Source organism: Gasterosteus aculeatus, chromosome 18, assembly GCF_964276395.1.
Source record: "Gasterosteus aculeatus chromosome 18, fGasAcu3.hap1.1, whole genome shotgun sequence".
NCBI classification, from domain to species: Eukaryota; Metazoa; Chordata; class Actinopteri; order Perciformes; family Gasterosteidae; genus Gasterosteus; species Gasterosteus aculeatus.
This window is the reverse complement of record NC_135706.1, coordinates 8,284,651-8,310,698: the sequence shown is the minus strand read 5'-3', so window position 1 is coordinate 8,310,698 and position 26,048 is coordinate 8,284,651. Positions and strand designations below refer to the sequence as shown.

General features: G+C 46.8%; 3 protein-coding genes across 6 annotated transcripts; 2 read left to right on the top strand and 1 right to left on the bottom strand.

Annotated features, from left to right (window-relative positions):
* ndufb1 (NADH:ubiquinone oxidoreductase subunit B1) lies at positions 1 to 1,391 on the top strand. The gene is made up of 3 exons (XM_040160478.1): positions 1 to 77; positions 643 to 787; positions 1,220 to 1,391. Exons 2-3 carry the CDS (start codon positions 648 to 650, stop codon positions 1,254 to 1,256), a joined length of 177 nt encoding a protein of 58 aa, XP_040016412.1. The 5' UTR covers positions 1 to 77; positions 643 to 647; the 3' UTR covers positions 1,257 to 1,391.
* A 49-nt stretch (positions 1,392 to 1,440) lies between these two features.
* Positions 1,441 to 6,581, bottom strand: riox1 (ribosomal oxygenase 1). 2 transcript variants are annotated; one of them, XM_040160475.2, is made up of 15 exons: positions 6,424 to 6,581; positions 5,285 to 5,431; positions 4,949 to 5,088; positions 4,723 to 4,822; positions 4,299 to 4,412; positions 4,113 to 4,219; positions 3,917 to 4,024; positions 3,681 to 3,715; positions 3,262 to 3,440; positions 2,854 to 2,958; positions 2,599 to 2,740; positions 2,345 to 2,465; positions 2,079 to 2,178; positions 1,905 to 1,991; positions 1,441 to 1,682 (listed from the first exon to the last, which is right to left on the bottom strand). In XM_040160475.2, exons 1-15 carry the CDS (start codon positions 6,481 to 6,483, stop codon positions 1,623 to 1,625), a joined length of 1,605 nt encoding a protein of 534 aa, XP_040016409.2. In that variant the 5' UTR covers positions 6,484 to 6,581; the 3' UTR covers positions 1,441 to 1,622. The 2 variants fall into 2 exon arrangements, with proteins under 2 accessions (XP_040016409.2, XP_040016408.2); XM_040160474.2 differs by lacking the exon at positions 6,424 to 6,581 and adding an exon at positions 5,700 to 5,880.
* Positions 6,275 to 25,516, top strand: extl3 (exostosin-like glycosyltransferase 3). Of its 3 annotated transcripts, XM_078093095.1 has the most exons (7): positions 6,300 to 6,502; positions 6,575 to 6,711; positions 17,887 to 20,466; positions 21,061 to 21,188; positions 21,564 to 21,708; positions 21,847 to 21,975; positions 22,737 to 25,516. In XM_078093095.1, exons 3-7 carry the CDS (start codon positions 18,331 to 18,333, stop codon positions 22,944 to 22,946), a joined length of 2,748 nt encoding a protein of 915 aa, XP_077949221.1. In that variant the 5' UTR covers positions 6,300 to 6,502; positions 6,575 to 6,711; positions 17,887 to 18,330; the 3' UTR covers positions 22,947 to 25,516. The 3 variants fall into 3 exon arrangements, with proteins under 3 accessions (XP_040016389.2, XP_077949221.1, XP_040016390.2); XM_040160455.2 differs by lacking the exon at positions 6,575 to 6,711 and having other exon boundaries at positions 6,275 to 6,502; XM_040160456.2 differs by having other exon boundaries at positions 6,311 to 6,711.
* The last annotated feature ends 532 nt before the right edge of the window (positions 25,517 to 26,048 follow it).

Genomic DNA, 26,048 nt, shown 5'->3' with positions numbered 1-26,048 from the left:
TTTCAGAGTTGGTAGAGTCCAATGTCCTCTGCCTTGTGAGTGAAGAGCTACAGGCCACGGCTTGGTGTAAACAGAAGGTAATGTTTCACAAATTCGTTGTGCCTCTTACATATTTGAGTAATTGTACCATACAATGTTGCTTTTGCAAAACACAAAAGCAACTGCTCTAACAGAAATACCATTCTCAACTTAAACCCGATACACATTGCTAAGTTAGCTAGCTAACCGATTAGCTAAGGAGCTGCTGCTGTTGGTTACTAAATGACAAAGTAGAATATAAACGGTATTAAATGAGGTTCAGAGATTACATTCACCACACACGAGTTAGCTCACAGCTCTGTCTGTCTAAAGTTAGCATTACTCGCTGCATTATGTCACTGTCAGCCGTAACGTAAGTTTCCAGGCAAATTAGGTCGTCCAAAGGTTGTCATCACCTGTCATGATTCGCAACATGGGTTTAGTTTTGTATTACTATGCATCCCTAATCTGAAATATGTAGCTTTATTGTCACATGTTTAATGGAGCTCCTGCAAATAAAGATGGCCTTCCTTAAACAATTGATAGTAGTTTCGTTCAGATCAGGTGTTTTAACATGAGTGCTGCAGAATTTAGGGTGACGATGTTATGTGCTTATTTCTGTAGGAACCATGGTCAACTTCCTATCACTTGCCCGTGATCATTGGGTGAACATATTGGTGCCCATGGGCTTCGTGGTTGGATGGTACCTGGACAAACAGCAGGACCAGAAGCTGACAGCTTTCAGGAACAAAAGTGTTTTGTATAGCAGGTAAGAATGAAAAGTCATCTCCCAGCTGTCTCAAAGTTAAGCAGCACCACCTCGTTTTTGAGAATCCAGTGACATTTATTTAAAAGTTATGTGATGATTCTCACTCACCTCCACTTGTAACTAATTACTACGAATACAAGTAAGCAGAATGTATAGCAAGTAAGGGAAACAGCACTAACATTAACACTAACACTAACTAACTAGTTAGTGTTGCAACAGCGATCCAATAGTTACTCCACCCAACCCAGTCACTCTAAACATTAGAGATGGCAGCGTAAAGCCTGTACTTGTTTTACCATGTGCATTTGACGATCCCTTACATAGAGAGTACAGTTAGCTTCTTTTTTTTAATGGTTTGATAATAAGCAGTTTGAAAACTTGCCGGTCATCGAACAGCAGTGTGGCTGCTTATGTAACTTTTGTTCTCTTTAGGGAGCTGAAACCTGGTGAGGAGACGACCTGGAAGTAGGCCACCTCCACCTGGATAATGTGTCCCGTCACCTGTGGTGTGAATGATGAGTGTCCCTCAAATCAGAATATTTAAGAAGACTATCTCTGTTAATCAGTTGTATCAACAGATAATAAACATGCCCTTTCTCATTAACATCATTTTGAACGTTCTGGTGATTGAGATACAGCAGTTCAGATTACACCATTTCATTCTTTTTTTAAAAACTGGTTTATTTGAACAGAGCACATTAATAATTTGATTGTTATGTGTGACTACAACAGTAGAAGAAAATGAAGACTACTTTTGTGAAAATAAGTGGTTTTGGATCATGTTGTCCGGAGGCATCTATTCATGCAGTCAGCATGGCTGAAGAATCTGTGGCCTCTACAGAGGTTCTGCAGTGTGGATAATCCCCCTCTCAAAGAGCAACTCCGCCAAAGCGACCTGGGAATAAAATAGAAACATGAGGAACTCAAAAGAGCAGATATCACAGAAAGAGGCTCAAATAATGATCATTTAGAATCCAGATTTAAGATGGGACATTTAATCATTCAATATACAATCGAAGAAAGGTTTACCAAATTAATACACGATCAAATACAAGAGCACTTAAAAACCCAGCGGTACACAGATGCATGCGGACCATGTGCACTTAAAACCACATACCTTGTCCTCCGTAGAATCACATGGGAAACTTCCCACAGTCAAAAATTTGGGATATGAATGGATCAGAAACTCGATGGCATCCGTGTGCTGAAAGAAAAACAATTAAGTCTAGTCTGTGACGACATCATTGGGACACTAAATACCGAAAATAGTCTGAACATCTTCCATTATTACCTCTGCTTTTACTTCAAAACTCTTGAGCTCCTCTTTGTGGTAAACTCTGGAGTTTTCTGTTGTGTAGTAAAGATTAACAGCCTCTCCATCACTGCATAACCTGAGGAAAAGGTTCCATTAATTAGTTTTTTTTATTTTTACAATGCTGCTTTAATGGATAATTGTATAAGGTGTTCTTAATACACAATGCTCCACATTTTAAATGAGTCCATTCCCAACTTGCCTGGTGTGACCCTGATCTGAAATGCAATAAAAAGTGGCATTACCTGGCACATCCAGCACTGAGAACTCTTACTCTGGTCTGAGCGGTGATTTGTGAACCCACATCCACGACTTGCCCATGCTCCCACCTGGCAGATGCTCCTTGAACACTGCTGGACAATTCCTCTGTGGGAGACGGCGTTAAACAGAGTCAGCGGCGTTACGCATTGGGTCCCGGAGGGACCAGATCCAGACAATTCTACGTAACAGCAGGATTTCTTCAAAGATTATTGCCAGAACGGACGTGTGCATGGCATACCTGGTGTGAGCATTGGAGGGAGGCAGTCATGGAAGAAGTCTCTGGCTTTCTGATCCACGGCTGCGTCCACAGGGGAGTAAGTCGCTAGCTTCTTCATCAGTCTCTGGATTTGTGAAAGGAATTGTGTCCTGCGTGGGTCAGCCTGCACACGTGTGCACGAGGAGGAGGAGGAGGACATCGATCATTGACGGGTTAAAAACCCTAATGTGGCGACGGGGACAGGAAGTGATGAAGACAAAATGACTGATGATCTACCTTGTCAGAGTTCTGTACTCCCATGTACGTCAGGTAATCCAGAGGTAAGCCCTTTCTAAACTCCACATCCTCCTCCATTGCTATTTCCAATGCTACTGGAACCACCTGAAAAGAGGGGTAGTTCAAAAGCAGCATTTTTCAGTTTAAAAATACAAATATGAAAAACTAGTTAAAATGGGTCATCTATTACACTACTCTTACCCCAAAAGAAATATTGGAATATTGCAAACATGGTAATAACTCACTAAAGAAGAACACGTATAAGCTTTCAATAAGTGTCAGTTATTTCTCATTAATATCATGTTGGAAATGCTATCGGTTATTGCACTATAGTTATGTGCACTATACTTCATCAGTAAAGGTGCAAGTGTACCCTTTGTTAACCACGCCAGTGTCCGACCGTCTTACCTTCTGTAGCAGATCCCCCCAGCTGTTCTTCTGGAAGGAGGAGATGGTGACGTGGAGGGAGTGAGCATCTGGCAGGCAGTCGCCCTGGTGGATGAAGCCCCGGGGAAAGTAAAGGAGATCTCCGGCTTCCAGTACCACTTCCAGAATGGGCTTCCCGATGTCTATCTGATTGAAGTTTGCTGGAGGGACACGTAAAGCAGTCCCATCAGAGGGATAAAGACATGTCGGATTTAAAGAGCTTTGATTGTGGGATGGGAGCCTCAAGTAGGAACTTCCTTTGCATTTGTGCAGTTAGTTACCGTTCCCTTTGTAATGGTGTGCAACCATTAACGGACCGTACAAAGAAGCCTGTAACTTCTGTTTCAAACCGAATTGAGACCAATTGTTTTCACTACGGAAGACAAAAAGATTGGACTCACCACTTGAAAGCACAGGCAAGACCTCGTCCTCTGACCTGTGAAAAAGTAGGTAATTAACTTCGTGGAAATAATCTGTCACTTAATTATGAACGTAATTTATTAACCTTTTGTGTAACATGGGGTGAATAAATGTAAAGTGCAAATGAATAGAACCCGTCCCTCAATGTTCTATCTGAAAAAGTTTAAATGATCTATTTTCTGCATTTGACTGAACGCTGCTCCTTTCTGTGGCCCACCTTGGGTTGTACACCCTCCAATGTTTCTTCCCCTCCAGCTGAACCACAAACGCCTCGATGTCGTCATAATGGGGAGCAAAGCCCTGCGTCCCAGGTGGTGTCAGGTATCTGGCTCAACAAGGACCAAATACACAGACTTAACAGTTGATAGCAGCCAAGATGTCTATCCAAGACAGTCACTGTCCAAAATACTCACACGTTGGCTCCTGCCATGCTGCCAAAGTACTCCTGGAGAATGGACAGCACATTCCACACTGTGGAGGAGAACGCCTGAGGATTCAGCAAACGGAGGGAGCAGCCGTTCTGGGAAATGAGGACACGATGGTGATAAGAAACATAAACATACATCCAATGGCTATTTAATGAATCAGTGTGGCCTTACCTCATAGAAGTCCCACACAGTGAACGGCAGAGCTCTCCCAGCAGGATTGTGCGTCTTCCTTTTGCCGTTGGTGTAGCTTGTGACGTCCAGGTTAACTCCATACTGAACATCCTCCTTTAATGAAAACAATGCAGACATTGAGTTCAGTTTTACATACCAAGAACTCTTCTAATAGGGGTGAGCAATTCCTATAAGTGCTAATAAAGCCTGCAAATGTAAATCCATGTTTTGGTGGATACATGTCTTCTGTTGTTGTTTATGTAAAATGAAGGACAGTACCATCGTAATTTTCACACGTTTTAAGAAGACTCCTTTAACATAAACAATATGATTCTGGATGATAATGTAACCAACCAATTCCAACATCAGGTGTAAAAATACTGCATATGAGAAAAATGGACGAGGTAACGTTTCAGATCCTTACCTTTCTTAACATGCGATCAAACTCTGCTGTGGAGAACAGTCCTTTGTAATAATCGGAATTCTTACGTTGAACAAGAATGGGCTTCTTTTCCCACGTTTCACTACGGAAAGAGGAAAGATATTCGTCAGCGAATTCACCTTTCTCTGAAAGAAATCTGTGTTGATCTATGTAAAATAAATACATGTACAGTCTGCGCACCGAGAGAAGCCCTCCCAAACATTCTTACCTGAAGAAGGACTTGGCAGGAACGGGGTTGACGAGCCACTGGAACAGCTTGCTCGCTCTCTCCCTGCTGTTGTTGACGTTTGCCAGGTCGGCCAGCAGAGCATCCAGAGCCTCACCGTCTCCATTTGCACACTCCTCGTCCTGCATCAGAAGCATACGCAACACCATCAACAATAACTGAACAATATGGTCATTTCATCGTCAAAAGAATAATAACAATAATGATGACTTAATGATACTAGCAACACTACTGTAATAAACAAGTGAAAAAAAGATAACTTCTTGGATGTGAAAAGAGGCCCCATTGCATCCATCTTTGCAGCAGGGACAGACTTACTTTTGTAAAGCCCTTAAGGCTCTCCTCTCTTTGTGGAGACATAAGAAGCTTCTTTCGCTTTTTCTTCCTTTCAGGCTTTAACTGAGCTTTTATTGTGTGGACCTTATTGGCCCCATTCTCCTTTTTCCTTTTCTTCTTATCTGCCACCTAGAACATCATACAAGTGACCATAAGGCTAAAACACAGTGACAATACATGCATGGTTAGCCTGGAGAAATGAAGAGCAGACAGCTATTAACGATCAGAGGGACTGTACTGGTGTCATGAAGCACTGTCCCTCATGCAGCACTGTCCCCCATGAAGCAGTGTCCCCCATGCAGCACTGTCCCTCATGAAGCAGTGAGGCCATCGCAGAGCACGGCGCCGACCACTGTATCACTTTCTGCCACATCGTACAAATATTATCCAACATTACCCGCTGAGAAGGCTTCGTTCCTGGAGAAGGCGCATCTGTTGACAACGTTTGATACAAAGAAAAGGCCGACATGTGTTTTCTCTCCATTTTCACGGAACGTGCGTCATCAGCGTGCGACCGCTGGAGAGTCTTCTTTTACCGCAGTTAAGTGTGACGTCTGCTCTCAAACGGACTCACTGCTGACACCTACAGGGTGGTTGTTAAAGTTCCGCCTCACTGGCAGCTCTTGGACACTTGAAATTGAAATTGAGAAATTGAAAAATATTGTATTCATGGAATTGTGAAAAGTGAAATAGAAGTCCAAATGTAAGAGTTCGGGAGCAAATGCGAGTATATTCTCCCTGTTAATATTAAGCAAAGCATACCGTAGTTATTAAAGTGTATTTCTTAATGACTAAATGCACCGTGCTGCGTTTTAAGCAAGCTCTTTTGGTGCAAACCTCATGATGAATATTATTAATCAAATCATGAAAATGCATTCGTTTCTTTCACCACCTGGTGGAGCGATTCTCCAAGTTTTTTCACGTGTCCGAATGACACGTTACGGTAAAAAAACACCATTTCCCACAATCCTTCGCGGCGCGCTGTCGTCGCTGTTTCGTCGCTCCAACAATGCAGCTTTTAATGGTGCTGTGAGCGGCGCGAGCTGAAAACGCAGCAACGCCGCAGGCTCGTCCGGTGACCGTACCGGCTCAAATTAAGCACAGCGGGGTGTTTGACCAACCTGCCACGCGGCTGTGACTCCGTTTTTCTCTCCGGGCAGGAGGGAGGAGGAGGAGGACATCCTTGACTCTTCTTGTGGGGTGAGTAGCAGCCCAAGCTAACGTTGTTGTCCCAGTGCAGTTGAGAGCCAATGCATTTTGTTGTGTTCGTAGCAGGCTAGCGCGCGAGCTAATTGGCCAGATGAGACATATGGCCCCTTGTGTCTTTCCCCTGCACCCCCCCGCGCCTGACCATATTCAACACAATAGTCCCCAGCTCCACTGTCCTCATCGCGTCTGAATATTAAAAGGTTGGTAGGTTTTTTTTTTTTTTTGCAAAGACCTTTCGTGCAGCTGTGTCGTTCTTCGTGGCCGCTGCAAGTCGTGAGTGTGTTTTGCTTTGATCGCGGCTGATCGCACACGTCAACCGAAGCCCGGTGTAGTCTGTGCCTTTCCGACACACACACACACACACACACACACACACACACACACACACACACACACACACACACACACACACACGTTACCTGAAGTGTGTCTATGACTGCCGTAGATGACACGTAGGGAATCGAAACACGTTGAGATGTGTCCCCCACCCTTAAACCGCCGCATGGGATTTCAAACCCACAACTCATAAAACGTGCCTCATAACGAGTGACACGCCTAACTTCATTATAAAAAACCATATCATCTATTGTGATTATTGGCAAGCTCACATACTGGCAGGAATACTCGTGCCAATCATGCAAAAAACGCAATGAGCATGTTATATAGTCAACATGCTTTTATACACCGACCATAGTTTCTGCCACACGCTATTCGTTAAAAACGAGATGACACGTCAAAGATGTTCGCCTCGTTTCTGTCGTGTTGCACCTGTTTGCCTTCGAGCATGAGAGCAGTAACTTGTAATGTGTTCGCTATGAGGTCAGCATCTATTGCAGCTTGTTGTTTTGCTCAATTACACTGTTTTGTTTCCATATAATATAGTTGAAATGTCAAAAGTTAAGTAGCAAGTATCACAAACACACAAAGTTGGACCATTCCAACCTGCATGAAGGAAGGATTCATTGCAGGGATAAATGGTGTAAGCCGGCCTCTTGTAGTTGGGGAAACGCACCCCGGTAGCCTGTATTTAGGCCCGGCGTAGGATGCTTAGTGGGAACACGGAGGTTTCCTGTCAGCCGCGTTGCTTTTATGACCCGGTGCATCACTTTCACTCCCAGTTTCTGAGCCCAAAGTTGAGCCCTTGATGGCGGTCGTACCAGAATTGTTTACCCCGACCTGTGTGGTCAGTTTATTTGTGGCTGTCATCATTATCGTTCCTTTTTGCTGAACAGGGGGTGCTACTGTCAAATCACATGATATATCAAGTTGAATTTACCAGTCTGGGGAAAATAAAGGCGCTCGGTGTAAACACATTTGGTGACTTCAATTTGGCATTATAAAACCCCAAATATTCATCTGATTTGTGTGGGCTTTTATAATCATTTCTTTGTTATTTCATAGAAGGATGTGGGATTTGAACTCACTGCTGTTATGTTACATTGGACCACAGCATGCATTAATATGACTGAGTCCTATTGAGGGAAAGGGTATCGATCTTTTTCTCCAAGGGAGACTACATGACTACCATGCTGTCTGTGAGAGATTTGTTATTTTAATTTTTTCCACTTGTGGTCACACGGTATTCAACAAATGCCTCAATGCAGAGTAATTGAAACATCAGCATTTCATTATGTGGTGAGACGCTCGTAGTCGTGCGGCCCTCTTTCATCAATTGGACGCCTGCCGGATGCTTTTCTTTTCTGAATCTTTCATTTTTAATTAATGCAGAACGTTTTGCGCTGCGACTCATGTTGATGGTTGGGAAAACAAAAAAGAAATCTCATCGAGCTGCTAGATTGCAATTCGAAAAGGCATTTTCTTCCTGATTTAAAACTACATTTTTTTGGCAAGTATAGCCGTCCCAAAACTGCTGTATGACTTTAAATTGGCTGCTTCAGTAGTTGTGTATTTTGTTTGGAGGCTTTGTAAGCCGGCACGCAGACCAGCTGGTCAGTAATGATTAACACCAAAGTTCTCCCATTCTGGTGTTGAAGCACAGGGTCCTTTTTCAAGAGTTTCTCCTGAACACTTTGGTGTGGTTTGACAGCATCACCACACTGTCAGGGGGGGGGGGGGTAAACTTCTACTGAGTGAGTTTTTCTGTAGGGTTGAACTTTGAGGCTTGGGGTATTAATTGCCGTGTCAGCGTAATGAGAGTCTGGACGGATCACCACGTCGAGCCGCTGACGCTGGACGTGCATGCTGACAAACTGTCCTGCGCTCGTCTCGCCCCGAGTGCCGAGGTCTTAAGTCAACTCCACCCGAATGGCTGAGTGCTCCACAGATCCTCCTCTCTTACGAACACCCGCTGGAAGAGGCAGGAGGAGTTCGGCTGCATTAACCCAGGACAGATTGTTCTCTGTATTCTCTTTGAAGGACAAATGTCTTTTTATTATTGACCACAGGCAAGAGAGGACTGAATGGCATGAGTGAAAGTGGCAAACCGGAGCACAACTACGCTGTAAAAAGACGCGGTGGAAGGCTGAACGGACGGCGGCAGGCAGCTGGACGCTGAGCGAGTGCCCCTCGTTGTCACGCGGGTTGCCGCCTCCTTCGGGGTGGTACGTTGCGAATAATTCTCTCATGTCAGGGGCTAATCACCCTGGCTCGCCTCCCACAATCCATCAGTGTCTGGAGGGGGGGAGGTTGCGGGGTTCTGGCAGCTGTTGTCGGGCTGAGTCAATCCGTTATGGTCCACGCCAGCGTGCACAGGAGGGGGAGAGGAAGAGCGTTTCAGAAGGACACGGCGAGCGAGGCTGCTGCTGTGGAAAGATAACAAGAGGATTTATTGGTTAGGAGGGCAGGATTACAGGGTTTGTGTGTATAATTTAGCTCTCTTCTGCGTGAAGTATGTGCATGGGGAAGACAGGCTGAAGGGAGAAAGGGTTTTGCAAACTCTGTTTTAATAAAATATGACAGTGGAGTCAAGACAATTGGTCAATTGACCAAAAAATGGTTGATAATCTTTTTTTAACATTTGTTTTTCAAGCCAAATACTATGATCAGCTGCTTCTCCTGGTGTCATATTGCTGTGCATTGAATATATTTATGTATTTCTATCCCATCTGATGTACATTTCCTTTCTGACATGTCATACACTAAATATTTGAATTATGTGTCAGAGATAAATACACTTTTAGTTGCAGCCATTAATGTCAGAAACAATTCAGTGCTATATGCCTTAATCCCACGTATAAGTACTTTAGTTCTTTTAAAAAACAAAACTAAAATCCATAGTCAATCTTTCCAAAGCGGTTTACTATCTATAAAAGAAATGCCAGTGACACAGGCTATTTTTCTGCGTGATTAAAGACGAGTTTCGTGATTTAACCAAACTGCTGATATTGTGGAGCGGGAACTGACCGGTTGCTGATGCTGGGGGAGGGAATAAATCTCCACAAGTAGAGTCCGTCGTCAGGCCGAATACCTGAAGTCATCCTCCCATCTGCAGGCGGCTGAGAGCTCTTCACAAGTATCTTGAGGGCCGACGGAGGAGAGACGCTCAATAACGTATTTCATTAGATGTAATTACACCACTTAGGAAATGAGTGAGGGGGAATTGCCGGCTACGAACCAGCAGGTATACTTAACAACCAATTGGGGGGTTCTGTTGTAAGGCTTTTTGAGAAATCACAGCGGGTGTATGTAACCCTAACGATGGCTCCAGGGCCCCGATGTGTGATTTATTTCACCGTCACATTGAACTAATTCACCAATGCACCGGTATGTTGATCTTTAAGGTATTGTGTGCGCGTGTGTGACGGCATCGTGATGAATGAAGTAGGTAGAAGGCTTTAGGCCGGTACTTTCATCTCATTTGACCTGCTGGGTTCACTGGGCTCCAGAATAAGCGTGATTGTTGCCCAGGCGACTAATCAAGGTTGGCCCTGCCCTTTTTGAAACTGACTTTGCAGCTTTGGAAAGGAATGTACTTGAAGTCAACTTTGCATAAGTGTAGCATGATCAATGTTATATGGAAAGACTGCGACGACCTGAAATCGTATCCTAGTAGGGAAACGCCATTGAGCCTCACACAGTCTTAATAAGCGCAGCCCTTTCCATGTTTTTTAGGCGACGCTTTATGCGTCTCAGGGTACGACAGGCCTGTTTGTAGTCTCAGACGCTTGCGCCCCTTTTCATCTGTGCCTAAACTAATTATGGAGACGGGAATAAGACGGGAATGGCCAAATGAGCACCATGTGGCAGCCTGTAATTAGATTTTTGGTAATAAATGGCTCATAAACCAGTGTCAGGCATTTGTGCACAGACATTTCCTCTTATCGCAGGACACGGATAAGAAGCTGGTTGCAACTTTGGTCATTCTAGGTTCAGTAAATATTGGCAGATATGAAACATTCTGAAAATGAAGCAACCAGCAAAGGAGTTGTTAGCTCAAGTGTTATTTCAAAGATACATTTTAATATTACATGTAACTCCTTACGGCATGCGCCGTGTGAGCTCACAGTTCCTTTCAATAACCTTATTAGCACTCCGGGACGTGTAAATGTGATTTTTAGAAAGATAATTCTATGACAAATATTGTTGCTTGCATTAACTAACCTTATACATTTGTTCATAGGAAAGTGCAAAGTAACAATGCTAAACAAACAACCTCTGGAAAGCCAAAGGACAACATGATTACATTTTTGCCGACTGTGCAAGTTTCTGGCAAGCGAGTAAGAGTTAAAAATTCATCCTGTTTTTGGGGTTATTTCAGCAGTCGGAGCTCATTAGAGAAAATGTGCAAGCTGTTGTGTGCGGCGGGAAAAAAAAGAGTGAGTCCTGTGTGTCTGCACGGACTCTAATTGGCTGTCACACTCCCAGCTTTCACCAGCACAGGGAGTCTCTCCTCGCCTCACCCCTTGGGGGAGGGGGGGGGGAGGGGGGGGAGGGCACAGCTTGTTCTGAGCAGTTTTACAGCAGAGGCCTTGGTGACTGATTAGCGCTCGCTGCAGAAGCACCGCCATACGTTTTGTTGTTTTTTCCTACCTATCGTCTCTGAAGATGCCGAGTGTTGATGAAGTTGCCGCAACTAATTATCTGGGTGTATTTCATGGATGTTTTACTCTGGATTGTCCTTTTCAAAGTTGAACATGTCCCCCCGAATGTATTGCTGCTGTCCTGTGTAATTTTTGAGATATCGCTGCAGGTTGGGAGGCACGCAGGCCCATCTGTCATTATGAACTCATTCCTTCTCTCTCCCTTTCCTCATGTAGTGACCCCTCGCTCTGTCTCTGCCCAGCAAAATGGTTCTAAACAACACGATGTCAGTGTCCAACCAGCAGGAGAGGTGTGTGTGTGTGTGTGTGTGTGTGTGTGTGTGTGTGTTCTGCGGGAGATAAAGGTCAACACACTCCTATTTTGCCGTGAGAAGGAAGTGGTCCACGCGGAGGGCGACCTTAATTGCTTGCAATGATCGTAGCGACCCTGCTGTCCTCCCCGGCCTTATTAGAGGATTAAAGGAGCACCGGGAAGCACCACCCGCCAGCGTGACTCAAGTTGTGGTGCTTAATGGCACTTTTCTCGCTTTCACTTGGAATTGAAAAGTATCACGTTTTTAAGGAAAGCAAATGTATTTAACATGCACACTCTAGTTGTTTATATCTCTGCTCATAGCATCCTGATAGATTTACAGGTTGTCTTCATCATCTCGTTGCCCTCCAGCGTCCTCCTCCTGAGTCATCCCAGTTATGCTTGGACTTAATGCCCTGCTGCATTAGGCCTTTTTAATTGAATTACGATTGAAAAGCAATTGTTATATATTTTATTTTGTTTTTATTTTGTTGTTACACGTCCGCGTGGCGCTGGCAGCAGCAGGGCAGAGCGCCACCGTGACTAAGGAAAAAAACAAAAAAACGCAAGATGGCTCGGTCAGCCGTCTGCAGATAAGCTGTGATCCGTGGCTGCAACAGCTGCTCCCCTCACAAACCATATGACTATGCTTTCCCCCTGCAGCCCCCCCCCTCCTCCATCACCTCCACGGGGAGTGACCTTACCTCCATCCTCTCCATGAAATCACCATTAATTATTTCACTATGTTATAACATAGTCTCATGCCAAAAGAGTGATTATTGTCTGTATTGATGGAGATTTAAGATTTCCATTTGCAGCTGTGTCTGTAGAAGGGAGGGCGAGTCACACAGACTGGAACAAAGGAACTGCGTGTTGCTCCATCTCAACTTGGTTTGCAACCCTAACCCTTGCCACTGAGGATGGCCTTCACATGGACGTATAAAAATCTCCACAGAGATTGTGTATTTGGCCTCCTGCTTGCAAGCAATAAATGGACTTTTTGCAACTTTGTTGCATTCGTCAAGACTCATCATCATTCTGTTCACCCGAACTAGTTTTATTGAAATATTCCACAACAAGGGTCCGCGAGCGCAACGAGCCGGAGGCCCTTAAGGGGAGAAATGCATCAGCGCAACCTGGAGTCCCAGAAGCCGGGATGAGCTTCTCCTCATCGCGCGCCGTCTCCCGAGGTGTGCGTGCGTGTGCGTGTGCGTGCGTGCGTGTGCGTGCGCGTGCGTGTGCGTGTGTGTGTGTGTGTGTGTGTGTGTGTGTGTGTGTGTGTGTGTGTGTGCCCACTGCTGCAGTGACCTAGAAGGGGTTTTGTTTGGGATTCCAAACATTCCATCAGTTTGTACTCGTATCTCTTTTCCACTCAGCGCTGCAACAAATGGATCTGTGAAAACCAAATGTCTATTTGTTAACGGCGCCACACGTTTCTTGGGAGGCCCTAAAGTTATTCAATTAAAACAGAACGGAACGAAGCAGCAAATCTTGGGCATTATTCTTTAACCAAATGGCAATGGATTTTATGTCTAGGCTACAATTACAGGAATACATTTTTGTTTTGCCAGACATCTCGGTGACGGCGCTGTGTCAGCGACTGACTGGAATGATTAGTGAAACCACTCGTAGTGATTCACAACCTTGACCAGCGAAGACAACCTATTTAAAAAAACAAAACGCCATAAACACTCACTGGTCTCAGAATGTATTGTAGCATAATACAGTGAAGGAGACTTATTTATAGATAACACTTCTTTGGTATTGATTTCTCTGCATTCACGGTGCCCTACGGTGTATTTAACCTTCCTGCAGCTGCTGTGGAAGTGATGCGTGGCTGACTGTAAGAAATACTTTTATCGGCCCTTTGTGACATTGTGACGCTGCAGAAAGAGACATTTTGTCTTTGGCGTGCTTCTTTTCGTAGATGTTGAAATGGTTTTAAGTGGAGGGAGGATTGTTTCTGGGCTTGCAGAATCTGTCAGCTGGTCAGTCTACCAACCGTCTCCAGGCTGACGTATCTCAACGGCTCAGAAGATCGCTATAATATACATTCGTGGTCCCCAGAGCAGGAATCCGGCAGAGTTTGATGTGTCCCTGACTTTTCCTCTGGCTGCATCGCGGCAAAGTTCAACCCCCAAATATTTCTCATCCATTTGCTTTCCAAAGATTTAGTTTCTGATTTCTTCTTCCCAAAAACTTGGATAAAGAGACACTTTGGGCTCAAAACGTTGCAGATTTGTGTGACTTTGGGAAGTAGACCATCATCAGTTTGTCCATTGCTTTTGATTCATGACGAAATACCCAATAACAGTATTGCAATTCCCCTTTGCCTCAGCTACAGTTTGTAGTCAGTATTAGTCAGCAAATGCCAGATGAAAATGTTATCATTGTCTTTGGGAGCCAGTTAGCACGAGGATGTGAGTATTCAGCCAAAAGCACCGCAGAGTCGTGTTTCAAAAGACCATTTCAAAAAATTAAAGTGTTGAAGATTCAGTGTTATCACTTAGGATGAAAAGCCCAACCAGCCTAATTGGTTATGAAGGTCGCTGTCTGACAAATTACAGATTGCTTTATGACAGTTTTTTTTTATTATACTCTACTTTTCAGGTTAACAGTGGTGGAAGTGGAAGAGAGCACGTGGGGTCAAATCACTCTCAAAGTCAGTCAAGATATTTCTTTTGTCTGTGAGACATTAAGAGAAAATTTCAAAGATCTGTTTTCCTTATTGGTCCCGGCCCTGCGTTGCCTTCCTCTTTGAGCCTCGCTCGCTCGGGTGCCTCACAGACACACAAAGAACAAACGCCATCGCTCCGTTTGGTGGCGAGTTATGTCACTCGTCACGAGCTGCAGCAGCTGCCTTTTCCAGCTTCCTCCTCGCATGAGATGCAACCCCCTTGAGTTGTGCTGATTGTCGTAAAGCTAAAGCTCTGTTGTGGTCGGATGTCCTTTCTTTTCTCCACGTTTCCTCAGAGAGGAATTTCAGGACCGTCTCAGAAGGCCGGTATGCGCAGAGACTGTTCAAACATTTATACAAGCGCTTTGCCCTCCAATGACTCGGCACCTGCGACGCGTTATTCTCTTTGAATTCTTTGAAGATATTCTTCCAGTATCTTCCTCTGCGTTAATCACGACACGCTGCGTCTGTGAATGCCTGAGAACCCCCCCCTCCTCCCCGGCATCTCTGCCTTGATTCAATGACTTGATAATTATTGACGCTGAAAACCTGTGTTGACTGCATTCACCCCCATAAGCAAATAAACAGACTGCTGGACCGATACGGGCTGCGTTATTCATGGACCTGGACAGGGTTTCGCTGACTTAAGTCATTGCCCGCTCAGTGCTGCTCGCCGTGTGGAGCAAAAAGTATTTTTTATCTGGGTCATCGGTGGTGCGGCTGTGCTTTAGCTCCTCCTGTCCCCGCACGAGGCTCCAGGACGCTTAATGAGTAACGCAATATTTCTACTGTGATAATCGGAGATTAGTTGTATGCATTGAAGTAAGTCAGTCGACAGATGAACATCTTACCAATGAGAATTATAATAAGATCTCTTATGGGGTCCCTGCATCCATAAATAGAGTTGCTATGATACCGTTCATGAAAAAGGCATCAAACTGAGCCCGCCCACCGATTTATCATATTTATGAACTTACACTTAACGCAAACAACAACAACAATAGATGTTGCCGCTACATGTAGGTGTGCGAGTTTGGTTCTGAGGGGGGGGAAGTTACTCACTTACTCACTCGGCACCGAAGGGCCTCACAGCTCGGCGGTAGGCGATGACGGCATTATCATTGATCCGCACAAAGTAGACCCAGAGCGATCGATGCCTTCCTGTGTGTTTTACACGCAGACTGCATTTGGATTAAGCTGCCTGCAGCCGAGAGGAGATATGCTGCAGATCAGAAAGCCACAACCGAGGAGATTGAGATTATGATTTTTTTTCTCTGTTTGTGTGTTTCTCTGAAGCAGCCGCGGTGCAGAACTTTTAAACCGGCTCAGCGGCGCCGTTCGCCAACATCTGTCTGCCATTACCCCCGGGTGACACTGACAGCTGTGCAGCGGTTTATTAGACCTCTGCAATAGTCGCCACTCGGTCACATCGCAAAGCGGCGGGAGGAGGGTCATATGTCCCCGGAGCGTTGACTGAACACTGGTCGCTAACTCCTCTGGCCTCTCCACCTTTCTGCATCACCGTGTTGGACTTATTGGACTGCGGCGGCACCTTTTCGGGGCGGGACTTTGAGCTTTTAGAAATAGTGATGAGCCCTTTTCATATAATCTAGACATGAATTTTTTTAGAAATGAAAAAACAGAATGAAGAAGGTTCCGACCTTCGGGTCCCATAAATTGCCAACCATTAACCCTCAAAATAACAAACTGCTCAACTGATCAAACAGGCAGCGGATGATGAAAATAATCAATTATCATTTCATAAGTAGGACTAAATCTAGACAGTGGCGTGTCATGAAGACATGTATGTATCTATGTATGTGTCTGCTGAGAAGCGTTTCAGTCTTCACACCGCGGGCCTGAGAGTGTGTGAGGTTCAACGTGTGTTCAGACGTGCAGCTACACGAGACGAGTAGCAGCAGCAGACCGTCAGGCAAGTCGAAATCCCGTGCCTGCCATGTGATTGGCTGCTACCTGTCCACATTCCTTTGCTTGACAGACGTGCGCACGTACCCCCCCCTCTCCCCTCCCTCCCCATACACACACACACACACACACACACTCGCCAGCTGTGCTGCAAGCTGCTGTTTTCCAGGAGTCTGGAGAGAAAGTAATCTCCGAACATCAGATAGGTCCGTCCCGTGGAGGCGGCGTGGAGGAATGGTTACTCGACTGAGACGAGATTGCGAGATGGCCTTTTTCTTCCTAGGTGCGGTTTTTTTCTTTGAAGATGGCATCCGTCTCTATACGTCGCAACCACGGAGGTTTGAATATCCCAATCAAACGGGAGCTGTTGTGTCGGGCCAGAGGTAAACACCCCCTGTGTCCCTCCTCGCCTCTGTGTCACTGAACTGCTTTTATCAAGGCGCACGCTCGGCATTGTGGGAGCAGCTCTGTGTCTGATCAGGGCTGTCTGGCCCTATGGTGCTGTGATAAAGCTATACGGCTCTGTGTGGAGACTGCCTGCTGCTCCTGCAAAGAGATCAGTACTGAGATTTAAATCATGCTCACGATGCGAGAATCTTTAGGTGACGCTGACGCCCGTGTAAGTGGATTTGTTATGAATTCCAGTTTTTTATGTGTATTTTCAGCCGAGAGCTATTTTTCCCAAAAACCTCTGAAGACTAAAACGTCCTAATCTTGTTGTGTTATTCTTGCAGTGATCTTATGACTAATCACATGGATTTATCTCCTGAAAGCTTCCCTCCTTTAACCTTTAGGAGCCTCTTGAAAACGGTGGCTCTGGCGAGAGTAAAGAGCCCCGGTGCTACTCGTTTCCTTTTGGTTTTTAAGCCCGTGAAGAAGAATCACACATCTTTTTCTCAGACGGGCTGTTTTCAGGAAAGCTCAGTAATGTGAGTCTGCGATGAGGTGGAGAATCAGAAGAGGCGTTTGATGAGATTCGCCCGAGGTGACGGTGGTGATGGCTCGCCTGCTGTGATCAGCTCCCCAGTTTTCTTCTCTTTCTCAGTGACTTGGAAAGAGAAGCGATTGAAAGTAAAAGATACACCCTCCGGTATTCTGCAGAACGCTGATTATTTATTTCTTTACCCCCTGGACTACGCAATTGGGCCAAAAATGCCGTGGGAAAGAGAGGCTGCACTGCAGAGTTACTTTGACTAAGAAACATTTACACTAGCTCAGTACGGGAAAAACTTGCAAGGACTATTCAAAAATTCCCCTTTGCACCTTTAGGATTTGAGAAGACAGTCCTTATTAATGCAAAATCCAAAACGTTTGAGAGATGCATGAAATATTACACATGTTAAGACACAAATATTGCTGCTTAGTGGTTGCACCCGTTTAATGCAGCTCATGCCTTCTTATAGTTCTTCAGTGTTCTCTTTGACGTACGTGTGATGATTTAGTCAATGATGGCTTTTCCCTTCTGTTTATTCTCTCCCAGCTTCCCGCTTTGAGAAGAAAAGATTCCAGAAGCCCCTCCTGTGGACGAATTCATTACAACGGCCCCGAACGACCTCGCCGAGCTGCGAGCGGCCATGCTCGCCCTTTGTCCACCGTCGAGGGGAACCCGCCCTCTCGAGCTGCGGCTCTGCTTTCTGACATAGCTCTGGAAACCTCGCGATAGAAATGGCCTCGGTTTGTGTGGGCGATAACGCGTCAGAGTCCATATTTGAAAACCGGCGATGCTGAGCCTCTAGCCTACAAAACACGGGACTCTTTAAGAGGAGACAAACGGCCTCGGTCGACCTTCGCACAAGGACGGCGCCAGCTTTGATGATTTAGTGTCCACCCCACCGCCTTGCTGACAAGGGCGTGTCATGGCTGCTGTAGGTCCCCATAGCAACAGTTCCTTGGCTGGGCGAGGGGCCGACTGAGAGAGTCCACAATGCAGCGTAACGGTGGCGGCGGGGGGGGCGGCGGCCAGCCGTGGGTGCTGCGGCGCGTGCGCCTCACCTGGCTCAGTTTCATGCTCTTCTTCATCCTGGTTTTCTTCCCGCTTATCGCCCACTACTACCTCACCACCATCGACGAAGCCGGGGGTCCCGACAAGCGCATCTTCGGGCCGCGGCCCGGCGGCGAGCTGTGCGAGGCCAAACACGTGCAGGACCTGTGCCGTATTCGCGAGTCTGTCAGCGAGGAGCTGCTGCAGCTGGAGGCCAAGAGGCAGGAGCTCAACGGCGAGATCGCCCGGCTCAACCTGCGCATCGAGGCCTGCAAGCGCAGCATCGACAGCGCCAAGCAGGATCTGCTGCAGCTGAAGAACGTCATCAGCCAGACGGAGCACTCCTACAAAGAGCTGATGGCCCAGAACCAGCCCAAGCTGTCGCTTCCCGTCAGGCTGCTGCCGGACAAGGAGGACCCGGGACTGCCGCCGCCCAAGTCGGCCCGCTCCTGCCGCCTGCGCTCCTGCTTCGACTACGCCCGCTGCCCTCTGACCTCTGGGTTCCCCGTGTACGTCTACGACGCTGGCTCGTATCCGTGGGGGGATTATCTTGACCCACTGGTGAAGCAGGCCTTCGCAGCGTCGGTTAAGAGCAACATTTATGTAACGGATAACCCCGGCATCGCTTGTCTGTACTTGGTGCTGGTAGGAGAGCTGCAGGAGTCCTCTTCCCCCGCGCCATCTCCCTCAGAGCTGGAGAAGCAACTGAAAGCTCTCCCTTACTGGAGGTCCGATGGACACAACCACGTACTGGTACATTTCTCTAGGAAGTCCATGACGCAGAACTTTCTGTATAATGTGAGCACAGGACGGGCGGCGGTGGCTCAGTCCACCTTCTTGGAGCAGCAGTACCGTGAGGGCTTTGACCTGGTGGTCTCCCCGCTGGTCCACGCCCTCTCAGAACCCAATTTTTTAGAAGTGCCCCCTCAAGTTCCCGTGAAGAGGAAATACCTGTTCACCTTCCAGGGGGAGCGGGTGGAGTCCCTGAGGAGCAGCTTGCAGGAAGCTGCCCCCCAGTCCTTCGAGGAGGAAATGGAAGGAGACCCGCCAGCCGACTACGACGATCGCATCGTCGGCACCTTAAAGGCGGTGCAGGACAGCCACTTGGATCAGGTGCTGGTGGAGTTCACCTGCAAGAACCCACAGCCAAGCTTGCCGACCGAGTGGGCCCTTTGTGGAGAGCGGGAGGACAGGCTGGAGGTCCTCAAGGCCTCAACCTTTGGCTTGGTGATTGCTCCAGGGGACGGACAGCTGGTGGCCTCGGCGGGCTGTGGGATGAGGCTCTTCGAGGCCCTGGAGGTAGGGACCATCCCCGTCGTGCTGGGGGACCACTCCAGACTACCGTACCACCAGTTCATTCGCTGGAGCGAAGCGGCCATCATAGTTCCGAAGCCTCGTGTCACAGAGCTCCACTTCCTGCTACGCAGCCTGTCGGACAACGACATGTTGGCGATGAGGCGCCAGGGCCGCTTTCTGTGGGAGACCTACTTCTCCACCACGGAGAATGTTCTCAACACCCTCCTGGCCAGCATCAGAACCCGCATCCAGGTTCCTGCTGCGCCCATCAAGGAAGAGCCCGCCCACGAGATCCCCCACAAAGCCGGGAAGATGGCGGGAACTGACGCCAACCTGGCTGACAACGGCGATCTGGATCTGGGTCCGGTCGAAACGGAGCCCCCCTACGCCTCTCCGCGCTTCCTCCGCAACTTCACATACACAGCCGCGGAGACTTACAGGACGTGGAACCAGGCTCCGGGGCCTTTCCATCTGTTCCCTCACACTCCCATGGACCCCGTGTTGCCCTCCGAAGCCAAGTTCCTTGGTTCAGGTACCGGTTTTAGGCCCATTGGTGGAGGTACGGGGGGCTCGGGGAAGGAGTTCCAGGCAGCTCTAGGAGGAAATGTGCCCCGAGAACAGTTCACCGTGGTGATGCTGACTTATGAGCGGGAGGAGGTGCTGATGAACTCCCTGGAGAGACTGAATGGACTTCCGTACCTCAACAAGGTGGTGGTGGTGTGGAACTCGCCGAAGCCTCCTTCGGACGACCTGCTGTGGCCAGACATCGGCCTGCCGATTGTGGTGAGTGTTCCGACGTACACGTATTCTTTTAAATGGTGTTAGTTCCTTTTTGTTCCTTTTTTTCACACCTTGTACTGTCTCCTGTCTCTGTGAAGCACATCGCATTGAGCTGTTTGGATCAGCGCGTTTTTGAAACTCTGAAGGCGTCCACACCAATTACTAGCAGCTTTACGAAAAGGATGTGAAGAAGTCTGACACCCATGAATAATACAATTCGTGCTTTTGAATTAAGCCTGAAAAATCAAATATGCATGTGGTTCACATCCACACCATTAGTTTGTGACAGGGACATGTGGTGCGCCATGAAAGAGGGGCTGAAGGAACGGATTCCTTACCGGCACTGAGCAGTATATTTGCCAGCAACTGTGCTAAGATGAGTCTTACTGCAGTTTTGAACAAGCAAAACGATTTTTTTTGAAGTAGAGATCTGTTGCAGTTACATGGATCATGTAGAAGTGCAACTTGCGTGTAGCATTAATCGGAGTGTACTCCGCTATGCTGACGGCAAACTCTCTCTCTCTGGAGTTCCGTTTCGTAACGCATCGCTGCTCTCCGTGAAATGTTGCCGCTGAGCAGAATCTTCTACGCCTGCAGGTCGTGCGCACGGAGAAGAACAGCCTCAACAACCGCTTCCTTCCCTGGGACGCCGTGGAAACCGAGGCCATCCTGTCAATCGATGACGACGCCCACCTCCGCCACGACGAGATCATGTTCGGGTTCAGGTCAGCGGTGGTGACCGAACGGCTTAGATGGAGGATGCACGTATTGAAGGGAAATACCTTGTAGACTTTGTTGTGACTTTTGCAGTAAATTAGAAGGCAAAATATGAGCCAAGAGAGACAGTCTGGCTTTAAATATACAAGCAGGATATCACAGAATGTTTTCTATGCTCCAAGAGGCAAATAGATTGGAGTAGATGACACATTTAAACAGATGGATGTAAAAGGATGGCAAATGAACATACGGACACTAATGACCATTTAAAAAGATGGAATTGACAAACCGTAATACCAAGTTGTCTGCAAATAATGTAAAGTAATTCATTCTGTCCAGTCTGTGGCTAAAAGGAAGGACTTCTGCTGGCTTGTGTCTCTCAGAGTGTGGCGTGAGGCCAGAGATCGCGTGGTGGGTTTCCCCGGGCGGTATCACGCATGGGACGTCAACCACCAGTCCTGGCTCTACAACTCCAACTACTCCTGTGAGCTCTCCATGGTCCTGACAGGAGCTGCTTTTTTCCATAAGGTCAGATCTTATACTTCACCCACCCGCACTCCCCAAAAAATAGACGTACAGCGTTTAACTAAATTAACTAAATTGTTATTTTTGCCTCCTCGTGGCCATTTCATTCACTTGTTGCCCTGCGTGTTGGTGTTTGTGTAGTACTACGCCTACCTGTACTCCTACGTGATGCCCCAAGCCATCAGGGACATGGTGGACGACTACATAAACTGCGAGGACATTGCCATGAACTTCCTGGTCTCTCACATCACCCGCAAGCCTCCCATCAAGGTCAGTGGCGCGGCGTGCCGTCCAGCCACGCTGGGCTCTGCAGCCGCAGGGGCCCCGCGTATTCATATTTTTTTCCCACTTAGTCGTGCCATTACTCAAACTGACAATCCAATATTCCACACAAATGATAAATCAAGAACACAGGATTGAATTTGTGCGTTACGCCCGATTCGTCCGCTGGATTTTTATCGGAAGGACATTCGTTCAGCTGAGCGTATTGGCTGACAAATAATTACAGCAATCCGGCCGTGGAAGTTGTTGAAGCAAAAAACTGTTATTGCCGCCCTCACTTGAAGTTCTTTTTGATTTAGCGGTGTGTTAATGTTGGCGGGTGTTTCACAGGGGAATTAAGGAATGCTTTGAAGGAGTGTGTTGCATGACAGCAATTTGCGGTTTGGGGCGAAGCCTTGTGAATAATGAATTTGGGGCAAGTTTAAATGTGGAGAGGAGCATTTTTTTCCCCAAATAAAATAGAAAAGTACAGTACAATAACAACTTGAAATACTGAAAGTAATGTGTCCTTTTATTTTAGAAAGCGGTAGACAAAAGCAGCCTTCTTATTTCAATCGTCTTTGCCAGTTGGTTTAAAAAGAAAAGCGTTGCAACAAAGAGGCCCCGCCCACAGACAGCATTCCTCTCTGAGTGGCACCCGTACAAGTTCTGAAAAGGTCTCTCCGAAAACCCCCGCGGGGATGGTTCGGCGTTGTGCGACCACGTGCACGGAGGACTCACGCACCCGTCTCTTTCTCTCTCCCTACCAGGTGACATCGCGTTGGACGTTCCGCTGCCCCGGCTGCCCTCAGGCGCTGTCGCACGACGACTCGCATTTCCACGAGCGCCACAAGTGCATCAACTTCTTTGTCAAGGTGTACGGCTACATGCCCCTGCTGTACACGCAGTTCCGCGTGGACTCTGTGCTGTTTAAGACTCGCTTGCCCCACGACAAGACCAAGTGCTTCAAGTTCATCTAGCGTCGGGCAGCGGAGAGCCGGAAGCAGAGAGGATGGAAGGACTGGGATTATGCGGGAGACCAGCAGCCCCCCCACCGCGGGCATCGGTGAGGACGGATGGACCGCCAGATAAATGCACAGGAGGAAGGTTTGTGGTTAGGATTTTGCCCGGGAAGAGGAACTAGTTAAGACTTTTTTTTTTTTAAAGCTGTTGGCTCGGTGGTCTAATCTGCAACTCCGACCGAAAATTTGAGGAGTGGAACCTGAAGGGAACCACTGCCAATAAAACGAGCCTTTTCACTGGACGCCACTCCTCCATTTTTCACGTTCTTCAATCATGCTCAATCACCAACCACTACAGATGCCATTTGCACCTCTCAACGGTCCCGCTGAGGAAAGACGACGGTTTGTGTACAGAAGTTCTCCCAGGACAGACTCTAGCCGGCTGGAGCGACCGGAGGCTGACCCACTGGCAGGCTGACGGCAGGCCGTGTTCGGAACCGGCAGCTCGTGTCAGTGAGGTCAGCTGAAGTGGCAGCAGTTCGTTTTCCTTTTTTGTTTCTCTTTCTCTCCATTTTACAGTTACAAACTGTACTTCTTGTACGTGGACGTGATGGAAGCACTGATGGTCAGAAGTATTTTATTGAACAATCTCTTGTTTTGTTTTTTAATAATGTCTAAATGTCTAAATCTGTCGTTCCCCAACCTCTGCCTGCGAGGGATCCGACACAGGCTCACTGGTCCAGACAGGACCTCAACTGAAGAGTGGGCCCAACCATGTTTAGTACTGTTACGCTTACAGGAAGCAATTCTCCTCAGCGGTCACCATAATGCCTCGAATTTGTCATGAAAACCAGCCACCATTTTGTTATTTTGTTCTGCTCACAGGATCTGCACTCTTTGAGGAGCTGGCCTGTTTTTTTATGCTATAGGACGGTCACTAATGTTTGTAAAATTGGTCTGAGGTTTAAGTTGTTTAAATGTAATAATATTAACCAATTAATAGTTACGATGTCCCTGACGGAAGTGCAACAAAGAATCACAGCTGCCAAAATGTGTTGTAACTACAATGAAGATTAAATGTAGTTTTAGGATCAGGGTTTAAAAAAAAAAAAAAGGAAAGGAAATCGCTCAACATCATAGAAAATAACTAGTTGCTTTCAGGCAAAGAGTTGGATGAGACCGTCTTCTCCTATCTGTCGAGTAAGCTTAGCTTAGCGTGCAACCAGACAACGTGGACTGACAGCTTTGTCCAAAGGTACCAAAATGAAAATATCAAATACATACGGTATTTCCAGATCCTCTCATCTAACTCTCCACCCGAGACCAAATAAGCATTAACTATTGAACTACTGTCTTAATATATTGCCAGTTCTGGCTTTGAGACACTAGTATTGGATACGTCCCGCCGTGGACGTCCCCCCTCCTGTAAAGACCTTCTTCCCAGCTCAGACAGACACGTCACTTTACAGTGCCGCCATGTTGGTTTCACTTCTTCTTTTTTTTAAACCATTGCTTGATGAATGTTTTCTTCGCCAAACAGGTACGACGTCTGCTGCTTCACAGCATAGTTGGCGGGGGGGGGGCCCAGTGTGGTACACCCTCTTCCACTCTGCATGGTACTCCTTAGTGGTCCATCCTCTCAGAACCTTTGCTATCATGTCTTTAAAAATTGGTAACCCGTAATTTGACCTGACTAAATTCCTGTAATTTGAACTAAAGACCAACCGAAAGAGATCCCTTTAAAACAATATATTTGGATGAGTTCAATAGTATTTATATTCTTTTACCCTCCAAAAAGGTTCTAACTATGAGGATGCCTTTATGAAACAACTTCCATTAATCCATGGTTCCTGTATATTTATTGATATATTATTAAAAAAAAAAAGATAACAACCCATTCAATAAAATGTCAAAACTTTGTAGTTTATTATTCCTTATTGCAAAGAGGCTACGACTTAATTGAGCCGGGAGGTCATGTGAGAAATCGCTTGTGCCACCGGATGCTTGAGGAGGAAAGTACCTGACCCGAGAGCAGCGCTCCCTCAGACAGATGTGTTTCATCCACATCAAGATGACCTCACAGTCAGGAAGGTCGACCTGGAACGTGTTCTTTCAGGAGTGTCTGAAGCCTAATGTCTAATTACGCTGATGTGAAATGGTCGTGTGGCTAAAGCAAAACCTAACTTGTACTTCTGGCAATCAAGAGATGAAAAAAGAACTCCTGGTCACACCTGATAACCTTGACTGAAGCACCGGGGGCCTCATAATTACCTGGCTGACTAAACCTGTCCTAATGGGGTCAGCAGGTACATTGGAAGTCAAAGCCTCCCATTCCTCCAGTCCTTGCTCCTCCCTTGATTCCCCCCCCACCCCCCTCCTTCAAGCTAGAATCTGTGGCACAGCTGGTTTTTCCGTGGCCTGCAGCAGGATAACATTCCCTGGAGGCCCACAGTCCCCCTGCTGTGGGTCTCTGGGGGTCTCTGTGGGTTTGCGGCCGAGGCTCCAGCCACCTGCAATGCTGCTAGCGCCGTGCCCGACTGATGACCAGATTAATGGAAATAAAAACTTTCAACATGGTTAAAACATCATTTGAGTTATGGCCTCATTCTTCTTATTTTGTAAAAAAAAAAAATCAATTCCTGTACTTTTGATTATTTGAATTTTGTGCGACCGAGTTGACGTCAGTCTGCTTAATCGTTGAGCCGCAGTTGGCTGCTGGAGCATCGCATGAAGAATTGAAATGTCGAGCATGTTCTATGTTGCTCCACCCACATTAGGTCAGACTAGCAGAAAGGGCCAATGCGCAATGTGACCAAATGCATGGGACATCCTGGTATTTCTGACACACTGACATACTGTTAAGAATGCCTAAACTAGTCCAATGTGAGTCTTTAGATACCGAAACCGTAGTACGGGAATTGCATACTATTTCCTGTGAAATATTACAGTATGCAAAGACAAGACATCAGTATCCGTGTATTCGCACTCTGCATAGACAATGGTGTAACGTCAATTATGCTTCGGTTCAAGTCTACGTGCAAGATTTCCCATTGCTAGGTGTGGTTTTTATTTTTCTCAATAGTTTGCTTGGTCACATGAGGTCAGCAATGGTTTCCAGGG

What these genes read in the sequence shown, in the direction of transcription:
- ndufb1 (XM_040160478.1), top strand. Translation starts at nt 648, where the DNA reads ATGGTCAACTTCCTATCACTTGCCCGTGATCATTGGGTGAACATATTG. An exon ending in AAAAGTGTTTTGTATAGCAG is followed by an intron (nt 788 to 1,219) that starts GTAAGAATGAAA and finishes TGTTCTCTTTAG; the next exon opens with GGAGCTGAAACCTGGTGAGG.
- riox1 (XM_040160474.2), bottom strand. Translation starts at nt 5,786, where the DNA reads ATGGAGAGAAAACACATGTCGGCCTTTTCTTTGTATCAAACGTTGTCA. An exon ending in AGCATGGCAGGAGCCAACGT is followed by an intron (nt 4,025 to 4,112) that starts GTGAGTATTTTG and finishes TTGTTGAGCCAG; the next exon opens with ATACCTGACACCACCTGGGA. An exon ending in CTCAGTGCTGGATGTGCCAG is followed by an intron (nt 2,179 to 2,344) that starts GTAATGCCACTT and finishes CCTTTTCCTCAG; the next exon opens with GTTATGCAGTGATGGAGAGG.
- extl3 (XM_040160455.2), top strand. Translation starts at nt 18,331, where the DNA reads ATGCAGCGTAACGGTGGCGGCGGGGGGGGCGGCGGCCAGCCGTGGGTG. An exon ending in ACATCGGCCTGCCGATTGTG is followed by an intron (nt 20,467 to 21,060) that starts GTGAGTGTTCCG and finishes CTACGCCTGCAG; the next exon opens with GTCGTGCGCACGGAGAAGAA. An exon ending in GAGATCATGTTCGGGTTCAG is followed by an intron (nt 21,189 to 21,563) that starts GTCAGCGGTGGT and finishes TGTGTCTCTCAG; the next exon opens with AGTGTGGCGTGAGGCCAGAG.